The sequence below is a fragment of the Perca fluviatilis genome, chromosome 10 (genome assembly GCF_010015445.1).
Source record: "Perca fluviatilis chromosome 10, GENO_Pfluv_1.0, whole genome shotgun sequence".
Taxonomy (NCBI): Eukaryota; Metazoa; Chordata; class Actinopteri; order Perciformes; family Percidae; genus Perca; species Perca fluviatilis.
In genome coordinates, this window is record NC_053121.1 from 27,194,853 (window position 1) to 27,215,149 (window position 20,297).

Below are 20,297 nucleotides of genomic sequence, written 5' to 3' on the forward strand. Positions count from 1 at the left end.
CAAATATGGAGACCATAAATCTTGAAAGGGTTACTTAACAGAGGCCCTTGCTACCTGCAGGCATTTTCATCAGAGATTGATTGGAAGACAAAATTCTCACGGGGCCAATGTTTTAATCAATGTGAAAGCCCAAAGCATAACATAACAAGTCTTTCCAGTCAACATTTACAGATTCTGCATCTTTTGTTCATGACACTTCAACTACAACTGATAATTTGATTAATCCATTAGTAAATGGACTAATATATTTATTATAACCAATCAATGATTTAATTTATTTTTCAAATTATAAAAATAATAGTTTCATCTTCTCAAATATAATGATCTGGGGATTTTCTTTGTTTTTTATGATAGTAAACAAAACATATTTTGATTTTGGCCAGTTTAAATATGTACATTGGGCTATGCGAAATTATGAGGAGCATTTTTCTAAATTTTCTGATATTTTACACACAATATATAATCCTGCATTTAGCTTTTAGCTATATCTACTTGATTTGCACTAATACATCACTGGGAACCACCATTGTACAGTGTATATTCACTACATATTAGAGGTATGGTTCTATGTTTCGTGTCTATACTCAGTGTATATTAATTCATTGATTAATCAAGAAAATAACTAGTAGATTAATCAATAATGAAAATAATTAGTTGCCCTAATTCTGACTGCACAACAGGGTTCACATTTTTTAGGTTAAAAGCAGGTACTACTGAAAATATAATTAATTAATTACGACTCTGCTTGTGTTACTGGCAGCAGTTAAAGCATTGTTTGTCACCAAAAAAAAAAAGAACGTCTTATCCACTTGTTAGACTTATTTTTAAATCAACACCCAAAATAATTTCTTCTCTAATTATTATACATTGCTGTATATTAAAGTGCCCATATTATGAAAAAAACACTTTTTCTGGGATTTGGGGTGTTATTTTGTGTCTCTGGTGCTTCCACACACATACAAGCTTTGAAAAAAATCCATCCATGCTGTTTTGAGTGAGATACGGTTTCTGAATGTGTACTGCCTATGGCGCTTTTCCATTACATAGTACCGGCTCGACTCGCCTCGACTCTACTCGCCTTTTTTGGTTTTCCATTACGAAAAAAAGTACCTGGTACCTGCTAACGGGTACTTTTTTTAGTACCACCTCAGTCGAGGTTCCAAGCAAGCTGAGGCGATACTAAAAGGTGACGTAAAAACCTGCAGACTACAGATTGGTCGGAAAGAATCATCACTGATCAATGCGTCATCATTGCTAGCGACAGATGGGGGTGTCCTGAACCAACCCAGCATGTTTAAATAGTTTAGCCAGCTGTGGTTGTTTGCTGCCTCCAGCTTCTTTTCTTGGTCCTACAGAGGCTCCATGCAGAGCTTTCTCCGTAGCATACAAGTGGCCTGATGTTTATACTTCTCCGCTGGTGTGTGCGACGAGCTGGCGTGTGCGTGTGTGTGTGTGTGTGTGTGTGTGTGTGTGTGTGTGTGTGTGTGTGTGTGTGTGTGTGTGTGTGTGTGTGTGTGTGTGTGGGGAGTGGGTGATAGAGCAAGGGAGAAGTGAGAGAGTGACTAGATTGGTGATTAGCTCCGGAGCGAGAAGTGACTCTAGTCATATAGTGAGAGAAACAAAGTGTCTCCTCTGTTCTTTCTGACCATGGTGGGAAATATGGAGCAGTAAAAGTTAACTCTCTCCTTGATTTCATGTTGTTTATGGAGAAAGAGAACCAGGAAATGAGTCGGGGGAAATGTTAACGCTACCAGGCCACGCCAAAGGCGGTCTACGGAAAGCCATTCCACTCCCTATTCAGCCCCATTGTACCGGATTTTGGTTGCAGTTCCACCAGAGTTCCACTGGGGGTGATCGCAGTCCAGTGCAAAATGAATGGGACTCTATGGAGCTAGACGGCTAAATTTGTCTCTTTCACCTGATTGTCGTTGAGAAACGTCAGATTTGATTGTAGTTTTTGCAAGTTCAACATGGGTTATAGGTCGAAAGTTGAATGAACGAGTACTTATGTCCTTTAGTTTTCTTACAGGGTGAGTCGTTGTAGCCCATAACACGCTAGCATTCTGCTAATGAATGCTGATTGGTCAGTGAAGGAGTGATTACGATCGGAGATCCCGCTTGACGGCATCCGAAGAGATGCCTGAATATCAGTGAATATTTCGGTGTGGTCTTTAAAACATCAGCAAACCTCTTTCTAGCACATGTATTAACAGGGAGAGCCTTACCTGTTAGCTGTGTTGTCCATGCCTCGAGAGAACAAAGGAAGCGACTCAGAGCTTGCCGTAAAGCAGTATCTCTGGCCGTATATGTGTATGACGTCATTGACATTTTAAAAGGCTTTTTAGAACAAAAAAGTGACTTTAAAAAAATCTTCCTATATTAGAAATTCTTTGGCCACGCCCACGGCAGTCGCTATGAAGACCAGCCACACTGAGGTGGTACTAAAATCTGCAATGGAAAGCGGACACACAGTGCATCGAGTTGAGTCGAGGCGAGTAGAGCAGGTACCATGTAATGGAAAAACGCCATTAGTTTCCTGGTGAGCTGTTCAAAATCGGCCCGGCTTGTGACGTCACAATCCGAAACGAGCTGGCTAACCACAACCGTTAGCTTGTAGCGTTAGCGTTAGCATGCTAACACTAATGCTAGCATGCTACCTCGTTCTCAATAGCAAAGCACTGCTACAACAAACACACAAGTTCACCATAATCTACAAAAGAACTACTTACATGTGCGCCCTCATTTAGAAGTCTCCCAGCTAATCCTGCCTTGTAACTGACCGAAGTTGGAGAAACAGGCTTTCTTTTACTGTCTCTAGAGTTAGCTAGCTGACATGATCTACATCTGAGCTACTGCGCATGTGCGAGTGCAATCAAAGATAGTACAGAAGAAGAAGAACAACAACCTTGGTACCTCTGGTACAACCTTAAAATACAGTTATGAACCTGAAAATGAGCATAATATGGGCGCTTTAAAAAAATTGGCTTTGTATGAAAAGATTCCTCTTGTAATTGGTTCAAGAATGTGACCTTTTGCACAATAAACAGTCCGTCAACCAGCTGCCCACAGGGTGTGAAAGCAGCTCTTGATATTGAAAAGTGTCTTATCTAGCAAAGCTATCTCGCTAGCATGCTTATCATTCTGACTAGCAAGAATAAGCTTCACATAATTGGATACAGTTGCTTCTTTCGCAACCCTGACTTTGAAATGCCACAGCTAAAAGAAAGCATTAGCCTCATCCTGCAAGGATGTGTTGAATGTCCTGCAAGAGATGTGAAAATGAGATAGCGAGAGATAAAGCTGAATAGCCAGTGTTTCAAATGCCTCATTTGCACTACATGAGTCAGACCATGTTTGGTCTCAGTGGGAATGTCTGGCTTGACCTTAGAGAAAGAATTCATCTAGGCATTCGCAGTTGATCACAGTTAACCTCTTTCACTTATAGCACAATGGTCTTATTTTAATTGTCCAAGCCTCAAACTGGGAGGTTTGTAAAAATTAAATGTATACATGTCCTGGAGGTCTGAAACCACAAAGGGGAGGGAAAGAAAAGAACAAAAACTAAACTACCCATCCAAGAATGGAAAACCCACAGCCCCTCTGTGTGCTTGTGCTTTCGAAAAAGAATTCAGACACAGGACCCTGAATAAGTAGTCGCATCACCGGTCAAATGCACTTCAGTACGTACGTCAGAATGTGAACACATTAATACTGAACGGATAATGATTGTTTCTCTTTTGTGGTCTTTTAATATGTTTTTATTGAGGAAGTAACTGTGTATCACAGTTGAGAAACGTCACCTATAAGGAGAGCTCTGCTGCTAAAAAGCTACTGATTCAGTCAGTGACCATGGTGATTCAGTATAATTGCTTCAAAGATTTGTTGATAGAGATTCATTCGTACATGTGCTGAATTTCTCTATGTGTTTGAGCTTTATGCTAACGTCAGCATGCTAACATGCTGGTGTTTAGCAGGTATAATGTTCACCATGTTCCCTATCTTGGTTTAAATGTGTTAAAATGCTTACATAGCTAACTAAGTTTTGCAGGTATTTGGTCAGAAAATAGGAAAAATGAAAATGTTGACCTGATGATTGGGCTAGAGGAAAAGCCAGGGGATCGCATATTACAAATAATCCTTAGGGAATGTGTGTACCAAATTCAATAGCAATCCATCCAATAGTTGTTGTCAAACCATAAACCTCAACCTCATGGTGGTGTTAAAGGAAAAGTAAGGGAATCACCAAATCAGTAGGATTCATCCTCTGGGGACTATGAATGTCTGTACAAAATGTTGTGCAAATCCATCATGTAGATTGAGATATTTACGATGAGAAGCCTTTGACCTGCTGGTGGCACTAGAGAAAAAGTCAGAGAGTGAACGAAATCATGAGGCATCATCCTCAGAGGATGATTAATGCCTGTACTAAATTTCACGCCCATTCATATTTGATGAGATATTTTAGTCTGGACCAAAGTGCTGGACTGTCCAAGTGACACCTTCCCATCCCAAGAGCAGCCCGCATGGCTAAAAACACATAAACCCCTAAACTGTTGAAGTTTTTCTGTTGGCAAAAAGATTTAAATTCTTGCTTCGTGTCAATGTAGGAACTTTTTAATTTTTTTTAAAAGCTGTGTTAATGCAAGAGAGATAATCTGCCCACAAAAACACTTCAGGTATCAAAAATTGCATATTTCTCTTGAGTCCTCTGTGTTGGTGTTACTGTAGATACCTTTGTAACATTTTTGATGCTAAAACCTCCGTTTGGATGATTCACAGCTCAATTCTTCATGTTCCATTCCACTGGCTTAGTCCGTGCTGCAAGATTTATATGACCCGAGTGAGGTCTTAAACATTTTTCACTGAAGATGAATGTATTGTTATTGGGCAGCTCACAATGTTTCTGTTCAATACTGACAATTTGTACCATTTTGATTTTTACAGAAAATTATTTCAGCAGAACTGAACTAGAGAGATCTCAAACATTGATCAAAACCAGCAGGTCACTCAGCAGCCATGTTTGTGTTCTCAAACTGTATTTCTCTCTTATGTTTATTTTTATGCAGGGTGAGCTAAAGTGCAATACCCTTACATCAGGTTGGCTCATTTCACATGAAGCAGTCGTTCATCACTGTAATTCTGGAGTAGCCCTCCAAGGTAGCAATGGTATCCGTTGTGGTAACCGATCTGGACAGCGCTAATGTAGGTTGAAGATTGTTTCCATATGAGGCCTGTTTTCAAGCAGAGTCAGTTTGCTTGGGTCTAAAAACCAGATTACATTTCATAGTTTACTCTCTTCGAGCATGCAATGTGAAATAGTTAGTTAAATAGACAACTTTCGCACTACCAGTCATAACAACACATTCCACCTTTCACCTTGGCGGATAAATCAACAACAGGTTGCTGGGAATTCTCGAGACATTAAGTATGTTAAGATGAAAACTACCTGACTGATTTCTATCACTGGTTTGAATAATTTAGAATAAATCATGGAAAAAAGCAACCAACGAAATTCAAGGAAAGGGGGATATTTAAGTTGTAGATATAACTTGAAATGGAATAACATCTAATAGATGAGGATCAGGCTAAGTGCCCATATTATGCTCATTTTCAGGTTCATAATGCTCATTTTCAGGTTCAAACCGCTGCTAGCGGTTACCCACCTCGTTCTCCCTAATCTACAAAATAAATTGTATAAAACTACTTACATGTCTCTCGTCTCAACCCGGTCTCACGGCAGTTCGTGTAAATGTCAACGTTATTCTTAATCTATTGATACGTGTTCACAGAGACGTTTTTCTTGTTTTTTACGTGTAAATATCACGTTATTTTCTCGGGGAAAGGACACCGGGAGGCGGCCGAAAAGGAAGCTCCATAAGCCGGGAGGCGCCCGCCAGGTGACCCGCTGGGGACGCGCCACAATAACGGGATGGCGGAGGTTGGGTTTAGGAAAAACATTACGGGGAAAGGGCGCCTTAAACGCCAGGAGACGCGCCACAGTAACACGCGGGACTAAACACCACGAAGCTCCATAAGCCGGGAGGCGCCCGCAAGGCGGCCCGCTGGGGACGCACCACGATAACGGGATGGCGGAGGTTGGGTTTAGGAAAAATCTTACGGGGAAAGGGCGCCTTAAACGCTTTCGGCTTTTTATATTACTCCCTACCATTTTCGTGCTGTGGCCACAAAATATGCTTCCCATTGAAAAACATTACTTCACATTTTTGTGTTGTCCACCACGTAAAAACCGACAAAAACGTCTCCGTGAACACGTATCAATAGATTAAAATAACGTCACATTTACACGAACTGCCATGAGACCGGGCTGCTCGTCTGCAGGTATTCCACACAAAGTTGTAAGTGCACCCTCGTTTAGAAGAAGTCTCCCGGCTAATCCTGCCTTGTACTGACTGAAGTTGGAGAAACAGCTAGCTGACATGGTATTAGCTAAAGTGGTTAGTACACACCAAATGTTTCAGCCGATGAGGTAGACGGCCCCGATTTTGACCATAGACAGTATATAAACTGGACCAACAGATCCCGTTGCTCTGGATGGAGACCAGTGAAGGATATTAGAAGCACTTTTCCGGTGAGCACTGAGCGTTACTGCGCAGCCTCCAACTGAGAGAGACAACGTAAATGTGACGTGAGCAACCTGTCTGAAAGTTGTAAGTCTTCTGGTAGCTTTGCCAAGAGAAATCTAAATCATTCCGAATCTTGCAGAGACGGAGAGCGTAGGTATATGTAACCAACTAACATATACATACACACACATGGGCACAGGCTAATTATTGCTAACTAAAATGCTAGTTAACATTAGTAATTAAACCTAAACAGCTCATGTAAGTCAAAACTGCCTGTGAAGCTTCTCCTGTACTATACGGTAATTCCTCTACTATGCGACAGTAAGTCGCTTGGTTATGACACAATCGTTAGCCTATTTTTACAAAAACGTCTGCTACGGAGCCATAACGTGAGGTACAAGGTAATGGAGCCTTTTATACATTGTCGTGTTTCTTTAGAAATAAACAATGGACAAATAGAGTCTTTAAACGCTTCAGATGTAAAGTTATTCGCTGTCAAAGTGACGTCAAAATGAATGGCAGTCAATGGAATGCTGACGGGAGGTGATCGCTTTGTAGCATCAAAATGGCGCCATAGGAGGTTTGAGTTCTGAAGCAAAGCTTACCCCCTTGATTTTGACCAGCTCACCCGGAGACTGAAGTCAGGATACATTCAGAAACCTATAACTCACTCAAAATAGCATGGATGTTTGTTTTTTCAAGTTTGTATGCGTGTGGAAGCACAAGAGACACAAATTAACACCCCAAAATCCCAGAAAGAGTAAAAGTAAAGTATGTAAAGATTTTGGTCTGTTGGTTGGACCATACAAGACACTTGAAAACATAATATTGGGCTCTGGGAGATTGTTACAGGTATGTTTGACTATTCTCTGACATTTTATAGACCAAAAACGATTCACAATTAATTGAAAAAGTTTGAAGAAATCATCTGAAATTAAAAATAAAATGCTTGTGAATGGTTAAAAGCTAAATTGTTAAAGCTTAACTGGATTGCTGGCATAATTGCATAAGAAAAAGGTGAAGTAGTGAGAATAGTTGAAAAAGTGGGAATGGTTTTAATTAGAATGAATTTCATTGAAATGTTGAATAATACCAAGCCAGCGCAAAGTCATTGTTTCTGGGTAAGTGGACTACCAAATGCCGCTGCCCTGACTGAGATCTGCAGGGCTCAACGGCAGGCAGCCCGTGGGGCTTTGCGGCGCAAAGTCAGTTTCTGGGTTATTGGACAGGCAGCGGCCCGCCGAGCCCCGCGGAGCTCAGTCAGGGCATTCGCATTTGGTTGTCCAGAAACCCAGAAACAGTGACTTTGCGCCGGCCGCAGAGCCCCGCGGGCTGCCGATATCTCTGTGCCCGAGTAGCAGTGCTTCGGCTGTAGCCTACTTCCACCCAATATAGTCCCAAGTCAATAGGCCTATCTGCCTAGGAAATTGTCTATTTATTAATCTGCATTGCTATTTTTACTCGTTGTGAATACGCAGGCCACAAGAAGTAATTAGGTTTTGTTTTTGTTGTTGTTGGGGTCACTTTTACTCACGACATGCTAACGGCAACAAAGGATTCCATTCATTACGCTAAGCTAAGCTAGCTTCAGCGCCACCGGACTAAGACAATCCATGCACTGAGACAAAAATGTTTGCCCACCTATATAAATATAGAGGAGACGGTGAATAATCCTATTTCAATCATGAGACTTCATTTCAGATATGTGATGATTTATTGTACATTTGCGTGAAATGTACAGTACAGTCTTTGGAGATTAGACTCCACCATCATTTAAAAGTTGTGAGGAACTTTTAAAAAGGGGTAGGGCCGAAATATGAACCCCCCGATGGAGCCCAGACACTGATGGTGGCATGAGCGGGAGAGCAACACCGAAGACCGCCGGGAGAGGCCGGCCGGAAGAGAGACCCAAGCCGAAAAAAAAAAAAAAAAAAAAAAAAAAAAAAAAAAAAAAAAAAAAAAAAAAAAAAAAAAAAAAAAAAAAAAAAAAAAAAAAAAAAAAAAAAAAAAAAAAAAAAAAAAAAAAAAAAAAAAAAAAAAAGCAGCAAGCAGAGAGACAGGTTTAAAACAGGGATGTCGTGCAGTGATTGGCTCGTGATTTTCATGGCCGCTTCTGATTGGTTAAGACTAAAGTGAACACCTCTATAGCTGATCCATTCAGGGGAGTGAGAAGTGATTATGTTTAAGAAGTCGTCCTGAAAGAATTTGTGCTCAGCTCCATTTCAACAAACGGTTGCCTTTTCCTTTCCGTCGTCAATCCAGAATAGGCATAATAAAACACTGGTATCAGATCGGTACTCAGCATCAGCAGATACCCAAAGCCCAGGTATTGGTGTCGGGACTGCAGGAGTGGGACCGGTGCATCCCTTATTCCACATCTTACAGGCCCTGACTGAACAATCTCAAACATATTGTACTAATTTTGGAGCAGGAGCATCTTAGGCTGAGAGGTTTAAAAAAAACTTTGACAAAGCTATGTGTAGTCCAGTCTTTACAAGTAATATTGTGTAGGTAAAACAGAATATTTCCTTCACATAACAAAAAGTAACATATTGGAAAAATTTGCCATCTTTTCGCTCTTTAAATAGTCTCAACTACCTCCCCCCCCCTTCATCTGCATATGACAATGACAGCAATATTCCACTTTTAGATCATTGTAGTCTTTGAAATGTATATGAAGTGTTTTGTACTTGGTTTGCCAGAATAAAGGACTCTTTCTCTGCATAGCAATTAGTGCCCCCCCTCACTTCCCTTTTCCTTTCCTCAAACTCTTGCCTCACTTCCCGCCCCTTCACTCCACAAATGAGCCTCTATCTAGCCCACTTCTATCAGGGCAGGCTCTTTGACCTCTCCACTTTCCCTACTTGAAACAGGCCACGCTGCGTGATGTGGAGGCCCATATGTGTGCATGCTCAAGCTCGACCCCTGCAGTGAGCTTGCCGCACCAAATTCCACGTTCCAAAGTTACAGAGCTCCTGCAGCAATTCTGGCATTGCTTCAGAGGATGACAGCCAACGGTGGGGGAGCTTCAACTGGAGGACGTGCCCAGCCTCCCTGCCATGCTGGGTCCCAGGTGTGCATCCTTTCATGGACATAATATGTTCTTTTTATTACCATTTCTCTTTTGTGCATTCTGGGTCAATTAGCATATGATGCAAGTGCAGCTACAACTGGGGACTGGAGTACAGTAAACTGAGAAGGTTAATAGAGAAATGTCAACCATAGACGTCTGGAGGCACTGGGGAAAAGTAGAGGATTATGCTTAACTTTGCAAAGGAACCATTATTGTACACACATAGCACCAATTAGACAGCACTTGATGTCAGTGTGAAAAGGGATTGACGGCCAGGCATCAGCAATAGAATACCTCACTTAATCAATTTATTAATTAATATGAGATATGTAGATGTATATGTGGCATGTTAAAAGTGCCAAGCAAAAGGCTGTCTGGAGAGTAAGAGCCATAAAAAGCAATGATTAGTTAAGACCCACACCCCCTTGAAGAAGACAATTTGACTAAAGGATTTGTATTTAATATGCAAAGACAGAACAAATATTTTACCAGTACAGTCTTCAGTAGCAAAGGCAGGAGGTGTGTAAACCTGATGAATGACTTAACAGACATTCAATTTCAATGGTTTATGCTAGAGTAGTAAAAACAACAATGCTAGGCTCCTGTTTGCTGCTGTTATTTTAAATCATACTTGTGTAACTCACAAAGCCATGTTCTCCTGTGCCACTGCGCTGAATGCCAACTGAAAACTTTGAAAATATTGAATGACTAATCCCAATCTTTGTCTAGCAAGTTTTTTTTAGAAATTAATGGGATTTGTGATTACAGTCTTAATATTGATTCATGTGTGGGCAGCAGCAATTTCACTCATGTGGAACTGCGGTTTGAAATACAGTTCTCAACAAAGGGCAAACAGTTACTGACAAAGCAATTTTCCACTCAAGGTCTCTATAATACATTAAGTAAGGTTTAACTTAACCCCATAGATCATTGTATGAAAACCAAACTATATTTCATCACTGGCTGGATTCCTCCCATATGACAAGAGTGTAATTACAACGGAGAGTAAATAAAAAGCCTGTTCAACGCAGTAACACAAAGTCATGTAAGAAACTTAAGTGGAGAAAAACACCTGAGAACCAATTGACCTCTGCTTAATTACTTTGCCTTGTTGAAGAGTTGACAAGAACAAGAAATAACAGTTCTTCTTTGACTTTAGTGGACCTGAAGGTCAGACACAGTGAAATAGGCAACTGCTGTCACGGTCATGATTTTCGAACAGCAGCAAAAAATAAATTGAGACAAAAGTCAATATTCTCTACCAGTATGCTTCTTTTTTTTATCCATGCGTGTAAGTTGACTAGATATAGAAGATGGCAGTCACACACAGTGGTACACAAACATAAAAAAAAAAAATTTAAACGGGGATTTTGCATGAACCTGCCGCGATTAAAACCCCGGGGGAATTTGGGGAAATTAACAGCCTGGTCTGGGTCTGGCAGAGAATCAAAGCTCTATGATAAAATACTGACTTTCAGCTTTAATTTAAAGTTGCAGTTACCCTCAGCTTTTTAGACTCCTTCAGCTCATTGTTTTTTACTGTTTTGAGTCATTCTCTTCGCTGTCATCAGTGTTATTTCCAGCTAGGTGCAGTCAGAAATGTGCTCGTGTTGCACCTGTAACCACACCCAACGATGATGTCACGGTGTACTGGAGTACACCTGTACATCACTGTAGCAAGGTGAGAAATTCAACCATTGTAGAGCAGAAGATTTTCAAGGGGTGTTTGTTTACTCTTTAATAAGGTGATTTATCAAAGATTACAACTTGTGGTGCTGCCCCCAAGTGGCTAGAATGTTTTTTAATTAATGTAGATTTAAAAAAGGTGTTTACATCCACATTTAATAAACTGTTTAGAAATGTCAGCCTTTTTATACATAGTCCCCAAGTGTAAAAAAAATAAAATAAAATAAAAAAATACACCTACCAATCCTTATCTGTTCACCCACAAAGCCTGAAAGTTATAGTGTTTGATTTATTCAAACCCCTCAGTGTGCTGAAGTAAAGCAAAAACAAAAAAAACTGTCACTGCCCCAATACTGACACACCGTGTTCTGTGGCTGATCTCTAAAACTGGACAAAGAATGAGTGGAATGCATTGATAAGATATTTCTCACAAATTTGGACAGTTCTGGTGAAATGCAGATCATGGTTTGAACTGTTCTTTATTCCTTAGGTTGCTTAGCGCGGTGGCAGGAAAGGGAACGGCTGAGAACAATATGGGGAAGTCTTTCATCAGACATCTGTCATCTCATCTTCCATTTCATCCCCCTCGGTTTCACCTTCTGCCTCGCCTTCTTCTTCCTCTTCCTCCTCTGATGTCACGTCCAGCTCATCCATCTGGGAGATGCACTTTGGACACGAGCAGACAAACAGGTAGTTCTCCCTGGGAAGAAAATGTTCCACAAGTCACATTGTTGCACATCTGACAAGAGCTGAAATTAATCAGAAGCCTTTTACACGCTTCTGTTACTAAATCTGAGAGTTTAATACTCGTGGTTTTTTAAAGATAATTTTTGGGGCATTTTAGGCCTTTATTTTTAAAAGGACAGCTGAAGACATGAAAGGGGAGAGAGAGGGGGAATGACATGCAGCAAAGGGATGCAGGTCGGAGTCGAACCCACGGCCGCTGCATCAATGAGTAAACCTCTATATATGGGTGCTCGCTCTACCAGGTGGACTACCCAAGCGCAATTAATACTTTTAATCAGTGGGTGTGTTGTAACATCTTTATATTAGGCATTCATTCACACCACCAACCTGGAGTGCAACAAGGCTGAGAGGTATCACAGGATGCTGTAAAAACTCTTGCAGAGTCTTGCAAAGTAAACTTTGCCGACTGAGTGTTGGAATGTAATTCAAAGAGGGATTGACGTTAAGTTGATCAATGAGGAGCGTAAGCATAGGAGTAGCCATCAGGCCCCTGGCATCTCTGCCGCATGACTCCCCATTATTGCCTGGAAAGGCTTTATATTGATCCAGATGGAATTCGTAACAGTATGTTCACTTCTAGTGAATCATCTGAGGGATTACAGATGCTTACCTCAGAATTTTGTGTCTGCTATGACGGCTTCGGTCCCGCTGACAGCAGTCCAAATAACTGATGCAGATCTCCTGAGAATTACAAACAGTTGAACTGGCTGAAGAACCAGAATAGCCTTATAATGAAAAAATAATTTTCCAAGTTTTAATCCTGTGTCTTTGTGCTAATCATTCATCATCTCTTGCTATATGCCACATATGTGTATCAGAGTATTTTTACATCAAAATCCCTGTCTTTTCTCTTCCTGTAAAACAGTCTCAAATGTTTGATGACTTATCCTAGGCTAAACTCTAAGCCTGCCCACTTTTTAGCAGTCCAATCAAGTGCAAAGGATTTATTTTAAATCCCTTTTCTAACTGTCCATAGCTCAAATATTCTGTTTCACTGGGAAATATGTCACAGTACAGAAGCTAAAGACGCTCTAACTTCTGTTTGACTGGGACGTTAACAATTACAGTTTAGTACAATAAAACATGCTACTGGTATTTTTCAAATGGCAGAAATAATTAAGGTTTGTGTTTTTTTCCCCTCATGCAGGAAGTCGCTGTGTCCTTCCATCTTACTACTGGTGAAATCTTACACAAAGCGCTCCTGTCTTAGCGAGCATTCAAAGGAGAGCTTTGCTGTGAAAGAAGCACTGCTGCTCTGACATTACTGTGCCATGCAGATGCAAGGCTTCTCAATCTTTCTGACAGCTTGACAAACCAATTCCAATCCTCAAAGTCTCAGCCTTCTAATACTGTCTGACAAGGGAGCACACAAAGCTAGAGAGGGATGTTCTGTCCCGTCTATCCCTGGCCAGAAATTATCACTCCAAACCCAGACGTGTGAGCTGACCTCTCCTGGGTTGATGTCACTAAGGGCACTGAGCTGAAGCAGGAAATTGTTGTCGGGGAAGGACGCCTCTGCGTTGGGCATGCAGCTGTGGTTACCTGCAGGGGGCGAGAAGACAAAAAAGAAAAGGGGTTATCAGATGGTCTCTTGACCAGAGTACCAGTCCCTTTGAACTGAATTGACAGCACTCATAACATGGAGATAATCTGCACTTACATGAGCTTTGAAGCAGAAAAAGTCCAGAACCCTCACAGTTTAGAAAGTCTCCCGTTTCTACAGAGAGAAGAGACAAATTATGCACATTTCTGGCCTTTGTTGAGATCTCAACACCGGTTACATAATCACAGTAATGGCATTGGGACAACACAGACAACAAATAATAAACACTCATACAATTGCAAATCTGTTCAATTGAGACGGAAATAATTGACTCCAAAAAAAATACTGCAAGACTGAGATAAAACTGTGACCTTTCTCAATGTCCTTGTATAGCTGGTCGATAAAAGAGTCCAATTGCTCCTTCTGCTGGGCAGGAAGCTCAAGTGCATCACAGGCATGAACCCACCGACTCAAGGAGCTGAATTGAAAAATAGAGCACAAAGAGAGAGAAGTATTTGAGTCGAACTAAGATCCAGACCCGTCATAAGAACAGGACAAGAGAGGTTTACCTGGTACCAATGCCTTGTCCGTTGGTTCCCACAAGAGCGAACAGAGAGCGGAAACCCTCAGGGACAAACCACTGCAAAACAATCACATCTTTACTGATCCATGCCGAAGAATCATCAATTTTATTTACTTTCACACTAAAGGTCAGAGTTCGGCGTCAGCTGCAGCATCTCGTGCTGTGTGTTCATTTTGCGGTTGCATCAGCATAAAAACATTATTCGGGATGTCACACCGAGTTCAATAACGTATCATCATATCTTAACATACATTTCTGTAACAAACTGCCTGTGTGATAAAGGTTTCCTACAACACAATCAGCATGACACACGGGTAATTTCAGATGACATTTATATTGTAAGATTGATTTACAAAGCAACCCAAATAAAAATCAGGGAACTAAACAGCTAAAAACTCATCACTGACTTGCTTTTATTAGCTGCCCACAGCAAAAAGGTCCACGATAACTTTTCTGGCCAAAAGTTAGATGAGGATATCGACACCACTCTCATGTCTGTGCAGTAAATGTGAAGTCACAGCCAGGCGACAGCTAGCTTAGCTTAGCATAAAGACTGTAAACACTGTAAAATGCTAGTATTTTCCCCCCCGTTTCCAGTCTTTATGCTAAGCTAAGCTAACAAACTGCTGGCTATAGAGTCATATTTAGCGTGTAAGAAAAGGTATCAATGTTCTCATCCGACTCTCGGCAAAAAAGTGAATATGTGTATTTCCCTAAATGTCAAACTAGTCATATAATCAAGAAAATAATTATCTGATTAATTGATGATGAAAAAAATTATTGTTAGTTGCAGCACTGGAGCTGTAAAGTATTTGGGAAGACATGAAAAAACAAGCAGTGGTTAGATTTAAACTATTCTTTCTTACCCGACTCAGATGCTCATCATAAAGTGCTGATTTAAAAAGGCTGTGCAACAAGACCAGCTGCCCCTATAGAAACAATGTTAGACAGATAAAATAAAAAAATTACATTTTACGTAACAGAAAACATACATCATAGATGGCCACAGTGGGAGTTAAACCTCAGGAGGGAGTAACACGGTCATGCTTTGCTTACTGAGCCATAAACAACTGCGATTAGCATAAGAGCAGAAATGCCAGACTTCATACATTTTGCACCTCAACAGTTTCATATTTCCAGGTGGAATAACATGATGGTAACTTACTCTGAACTTCTCTCCCAGGAGCTTATGGGCGATCTCCTCTTCCTCATTACCTGTCCGGCTGCAGAAGTGCAAAAACAGCTTCTGCCAGGGTGCTTTGTCTTTGGCCTGGACAACATAAACAATAAATTTCAATAACAATCATTGTGTCACATTTAGTTATTATAGAGTATTCTATTGTTAGTATGCAGTTTCTTTGATACAAATGAGTAATGTTTCAATGTTGGGCTGCAACTAACAATTATGTTCATGGTCGATTAATCTGTCGATTATTTTCTGAATTAATCGATTAGTTGGTTCGTCTATGAAATGCCAGAAAATAGTGAAACATTTTAATCAGTGTTTTTCAAAGCCCAAGATGACTTCCTCAAAATGTCTTGTTTTGTCCACAACTCAAAAATAGAGTTTACTGTCACAGACGAGTGAAGAAACTAGAAAATATTCACAATTAAGAAACTGGCATCAGACAATTTTTACTTTTTTCATTTAAAAAAAAAAAAAAATGACTCAAACCGATTAAAACAATTATAAAAATAGTTGCCGATTATTTTAAAAGTTGACAACTAATCGGTTAATCAATGTGCCTTGTTTTTTGAAGGATAATCAAAACTAAACTCCTAGTGGTGTCTACACCAAGACAGGAAGCCATTTGTAGCTTTTTACTTTGTGCTGTATTAATTCGAGCTTTCATTAACTTCTTTTATTCTTGATTCACTGTGCCAAATTAAATCTAAAATAACAGATCAGCACCGTATAAAGTTGTCATGGGGAACTTGAAAGCAAACGGTTGCCTATTTACACATCCTGCAGACACAGAGCAGCATTAGCATTCATTTGGAGTTATGTTTATGACCACCTAAAGAATGCAAGTAGAATATTCACCCTCCTTTTAGCTTTGTGTTGGTCTCCGTTAAATCCTGAGGGAAGTATCTGGCTCTTTACCTGCTAAATGTTCCACTATGTCCAACACTGTCTGTTGTTTGGTGCTGAGCAGGTAGTGTGCCGTGAGTTTTTTTTGTAAACCGCTGCCTGCTGCAGCTGGAAACAAGGTCGATGAGAGTGGCGAGAGTGAACCAAACCAGTAAAGTAATGGCTGTAAAAACCAAAACAATGAGCTGAAAGGTGCTAAAACACTGTGGGGCTGAGGGGAACCGCAAAGTCTGTGAAAATTCCCCCTGGGTTCATCACTACAAGCAACACCTTTTTGTATCGTGCACATCTATTGTTTGTATAAAGACACTGAATCAAATAAATATTTGCAGCACATTATGTTTTGTTTACTGTCAGTCGTTTTAATTCCATGAGAGCAAAGTCTATTAAAAATGTCCTCTCACCAGCTTGTCACATTACAAAAATAATTCCCACATCCAGCTTTATTATTTAGGAGATCTGTATTAGTCAGGGCAAAGTTAATTTCAAGCTAGGTTTAACACCCATCCAAACATTAAGGGGTGTGGGTGATAAAAATCTAAATTACATGCAGCATATTATGTCTTTTTTTACAACAAGGTGTTTGTATTGTGTATCTCATATGATTAGTACACACGCCAGAATGAATTGAACCCCCCACATTATTTATACTCAATGATTTAGGAGCTAAAAGTAATTAGAGACTCGCCTGTTTGACCACAGCTACCATTCTGGCCATGAGCATGATGCTGGAGGTCTCTGGGGGATAATGCATACTCCTGAAGAGAAGACAAATCTTCATTGAGGTGAATGACAAAAAAAAAAAAAAAAAACAGAAAATCATTACAATGAAAATATCTGTGTGTCTGACCTCCATGCGTCTTTCAGCTTGTTGATGGGGTGGTCCGGATCGTCCTGGGAGGAACCCAAACACAGAACTCGATGGTACTGATCAGCTGCAGCTTGTCGACACTCGCTGCTACAGTACATCACCTGCAGAGAAGGAGAACTCTTTAGATCAATCAGAAAACACTGAAAACGACCAAAAAAAAAAAATAAATCATTTCAAGTGACAGATATTTAAAGTGTATTAAACATACAATAAACTTTGGGTATGACTAGAAATACATTTCCGAAGAAAAGATAAAAATGTAAGCAATATTTTTTATTTTCTAAAGCTATCACAGTAAATAGACACAATCTGGGACATATTTATCCATTTGTTAAAATGGAGTTAATAAAGCTTCCAACACGGAAAGTTGTACGATAATATAACATTAGCATTAATTGTCTTTATTTGTCTTTCGAGAGAACACAAGTAACGTAGCAACACACAGCCTCTCCACATACACACAATATATCCGTAAACATGTACAATTAAACTTCAGTAACACAGAAGGATCCATGTACACACACCAAGATATTGCATATTCCCCCCAATAAACGGCAGTTATAGTTAAGGAAGAATGAGGGTCTTTATAATATTAATGTTTTATATTTAAATCTCACCTACAGAAACAATTAAAATGTGTTATTCATTTTAATTGCATTTTCTTAAATTGTTTTATTTTGTGCATTTACTGCATTTGTTCTTTTAATTGCATTCATTAAATTGCTTTTAATTTTAATCTTAAATTTGTATTTTATTGCACTTTACATCTATTCATTTTATGACTTTTGTGAAGCACTCTGTAATTGGCTTTTGAAAAAAAAGCTATATAAATATTGTTATTATTATTAGCTTCAGGAACCCAAATCGGATAATTTAAACTGTTTTCTAGTGGCCGACAGATATGCAATACTGCAAGTACAAAGAAACCACCATGGGTAAACAGTTGTTTGAGTTTTTCACTTTGGTTATTTAAAAAAATAAACAAGACAGATTAGCTTACTGATCCATAGTACCATACTGGCCTCTAAAAATCGATCAGGTAGTCATGTCGCACACCATCAACTCAGTGGAAGTTCTTCCCTGACCACAGCTGGCTTAAAATCAATATGTTTCTTGTCTTATATTGATCTGAACACTTTTTCAGGGCATTTTTCCATCTGTAAGAAACATATGACAACTTCTACAGTTAAAACAACTTCAGTGGACTGGACTAACCTGGCATTGAGGGCAGGCTTGGTGCAGCTCTGGTCGAACACGGCAGAGCTCCGGGTGAGGAAGACTTAGTCCAGGGATGCCACTTAGTCTCCTGGCATTCTCTTCTGCAGTCTCCAGAGCACGTAAGCAGTACTCGCAGGCTAAAAAAAGGACACAGTGCAGCAGTAGAGCAGATGAGCGGAAGTAAAACATTATTGCAGAGTAGACCCTGTTGGTTTAAGATGTTTAAGCTTTATCCAAGATCAAACTCCTCAAACCATAATGTATCCAGTATTTGTCAAGTCTGATAACACACATGCTTTTGTCGTCCCTGTGTGGACGGTCTACAATATACTGTTCTATATTATCAGAGTAACATAACATCAGAGTCATTCCTTCATAATTAATGCAAGATGCAGTTAAAAAGTCCAGCAAGTAGCCCATGCCACATACCCGACTCCCTCCCCATGTCTTGTCTCTCCACACTGTCGGCTTTGGAATAAAGACAAATGCCAAAAAAAAAAAAACGTGTTGTGTGTATTTAACAGAATCGACATCTCACCTTTATATTTATACAAAGCATTCCACAGGAACTGGGCAGAGACCAGAGGCCGTTCAAAAAAAATGGTGTCTCCCTTCTTGATGCTCTTTTTGGCGAAGAGACCCTTACCCTGAAACATGATTAACAAAACATTACTGTTGCGACTGTTTGCACCAATCTTTCAAAAAGCACAGCAGCCTCGGCCTCTTTTACATGTAAACCCACTACAGCAGAATCTCTAAGGGTAATGGTAAGGTTGAAACTTTCTCTCAATTTCTCATGTTGTCATTGGCCTTTTGATCGGTATTTTTCAGATCATTACCACCAGAATATTTCCTTATAAATTATTGTTTGTGTTTTATTTTACCCTCATAAATATTATTTCATTATATATCATATTTACAGGCTTTTAAGTGGAGGATTCCTGCGACCCTGCAGGGGAGAAGCTGGCATACATAATGAATACATTTCTTATTAAGAAAAATTACACTAGACAGCACTGAGTGAAATAATGTGTCTCTTGTCTCCTAAAAAAGAGCCTGCTTTATTTCAATGGCAATGCCATGTTTATTGGTTTATGCTGAAATTTTGTGAGCTTAGTGTTAACCTCATACATCAATATTGTCATCAATATTAAGAGTAAGCAACGTTTATTTAATCAATTTTAAATAATATTTTAATTTTTAATTAAATTTGGTCAATGAAGTTATATTACTTAATCCATGCATATCGCACCACAACACGGTTTAATTTAATTAATATAATAATAATAATTTAATGGTGTAAAATGGTGGATGTTGTGCATTAGCTTACTCACTTTTGGTTGACGTGAAAACACTAAACGTACAGACCAGTAGCTCACTGGTAGTTCTGGACACAGACAGATCTATAACGATCAGGTCCTGTCAGAAAACGTCCGGTCCAGATCCTGCAGTCCTGCCTGAGCCCAGCAGGCAGTGATCCGCACTGACAGCCGACATGCGACTAACACAGCTCTGCTAAAGAGCCAAATAAAGCCACAGATCTGTCGAAATCTCTTTAGTCTGGCAAACGCCAAACCGCCTTACCTTAATATTGTCTATAAATCGTACATCCACACAGGTGGACACTTTACCGGGGTCCACGCAGTAGGAAAACATGTCATCCAGGGGAGCAGCCATGTTTCTGAGTGACGACCTTTGTCCTTTCAACTCTGACACTGACGTTTTATCTCCACACGAGGCAGCAGCGGCCTCTGGTGGCGGACATGTGAACTGCAGGTCTGTTCCACGGCTCAACGTGGAAAGTTCATTGTTTTATTGTATTGTATTTATTGAGTAAAAAAAAAATAAGCATTAGTAAAACTATTTCGTGAGCTGAAAATATAACTTTAGAAAATATGCA

At 39.9% G+C, this 20,297-nt stretch overlaps 1 protein-coding gene across 1 annotated transcript; it reads right to left on the minus strand.

Annotated features, from left to right (window-relative positions):
* Positions 1-10,101: 10,101 nt before the first annotated feature.
* On the minus strand, positions 10,102-20,129 carry smyd5 (SMYD family member 5). Its single transcript, XM_039813353.1, has 13 exons — positions 19,982-20,129; positions 18,936-19,044; positions 18,395-18,534; positions 17,159-17,280; positions 16,997-17,066; positions 15,382-15,486; positions 15,083-15,145; positions 14,203-14,273; positions 14,005-14,111; positions 13,751-13,807; positions 13,538-13,632; positions 12,701-12,771; positions 10,102-12,043 (listed from the first exon to the last, which is right to left on the minus strand). The coding sequence occupies exons 1-13, from the start codon at positions 20,072-20,074 to the stop codon at positions 11,893-11,895; spliced, it is 1,254 nt and encodes a 417-aa protein (XP_039669287.1). The 5' UTR covers positions 20,075-20,129; the 3' UTR covers positions 10,102-11,892.
* Positions 20,130-20,297: the final 168 nt, after the last annotated feature.

Coding starts and splice junctions, on each gene's coding strand:
- smyd5 (XM_039813353.1), bottom strand. CDS start 20,074: ATGGCTGCTCCCCTGGATGACATGTTTTCCTACTGCGTGGACCCCGGT. Junction 15,487..16,996: donor TGGTAGCTGTGGTCAAACAG/GCGAGTCTCTAA, acceptor TATGTTGTCCAG/GCCAAAGACAAAGCACCCTG. Junction 12,772..13,537: donor GTGACATCAACCCAGGAGAG/GTCAGCTCACAC, acceptor TGTAATTCTCAG/GAGATCTGCATCAGTTATTT.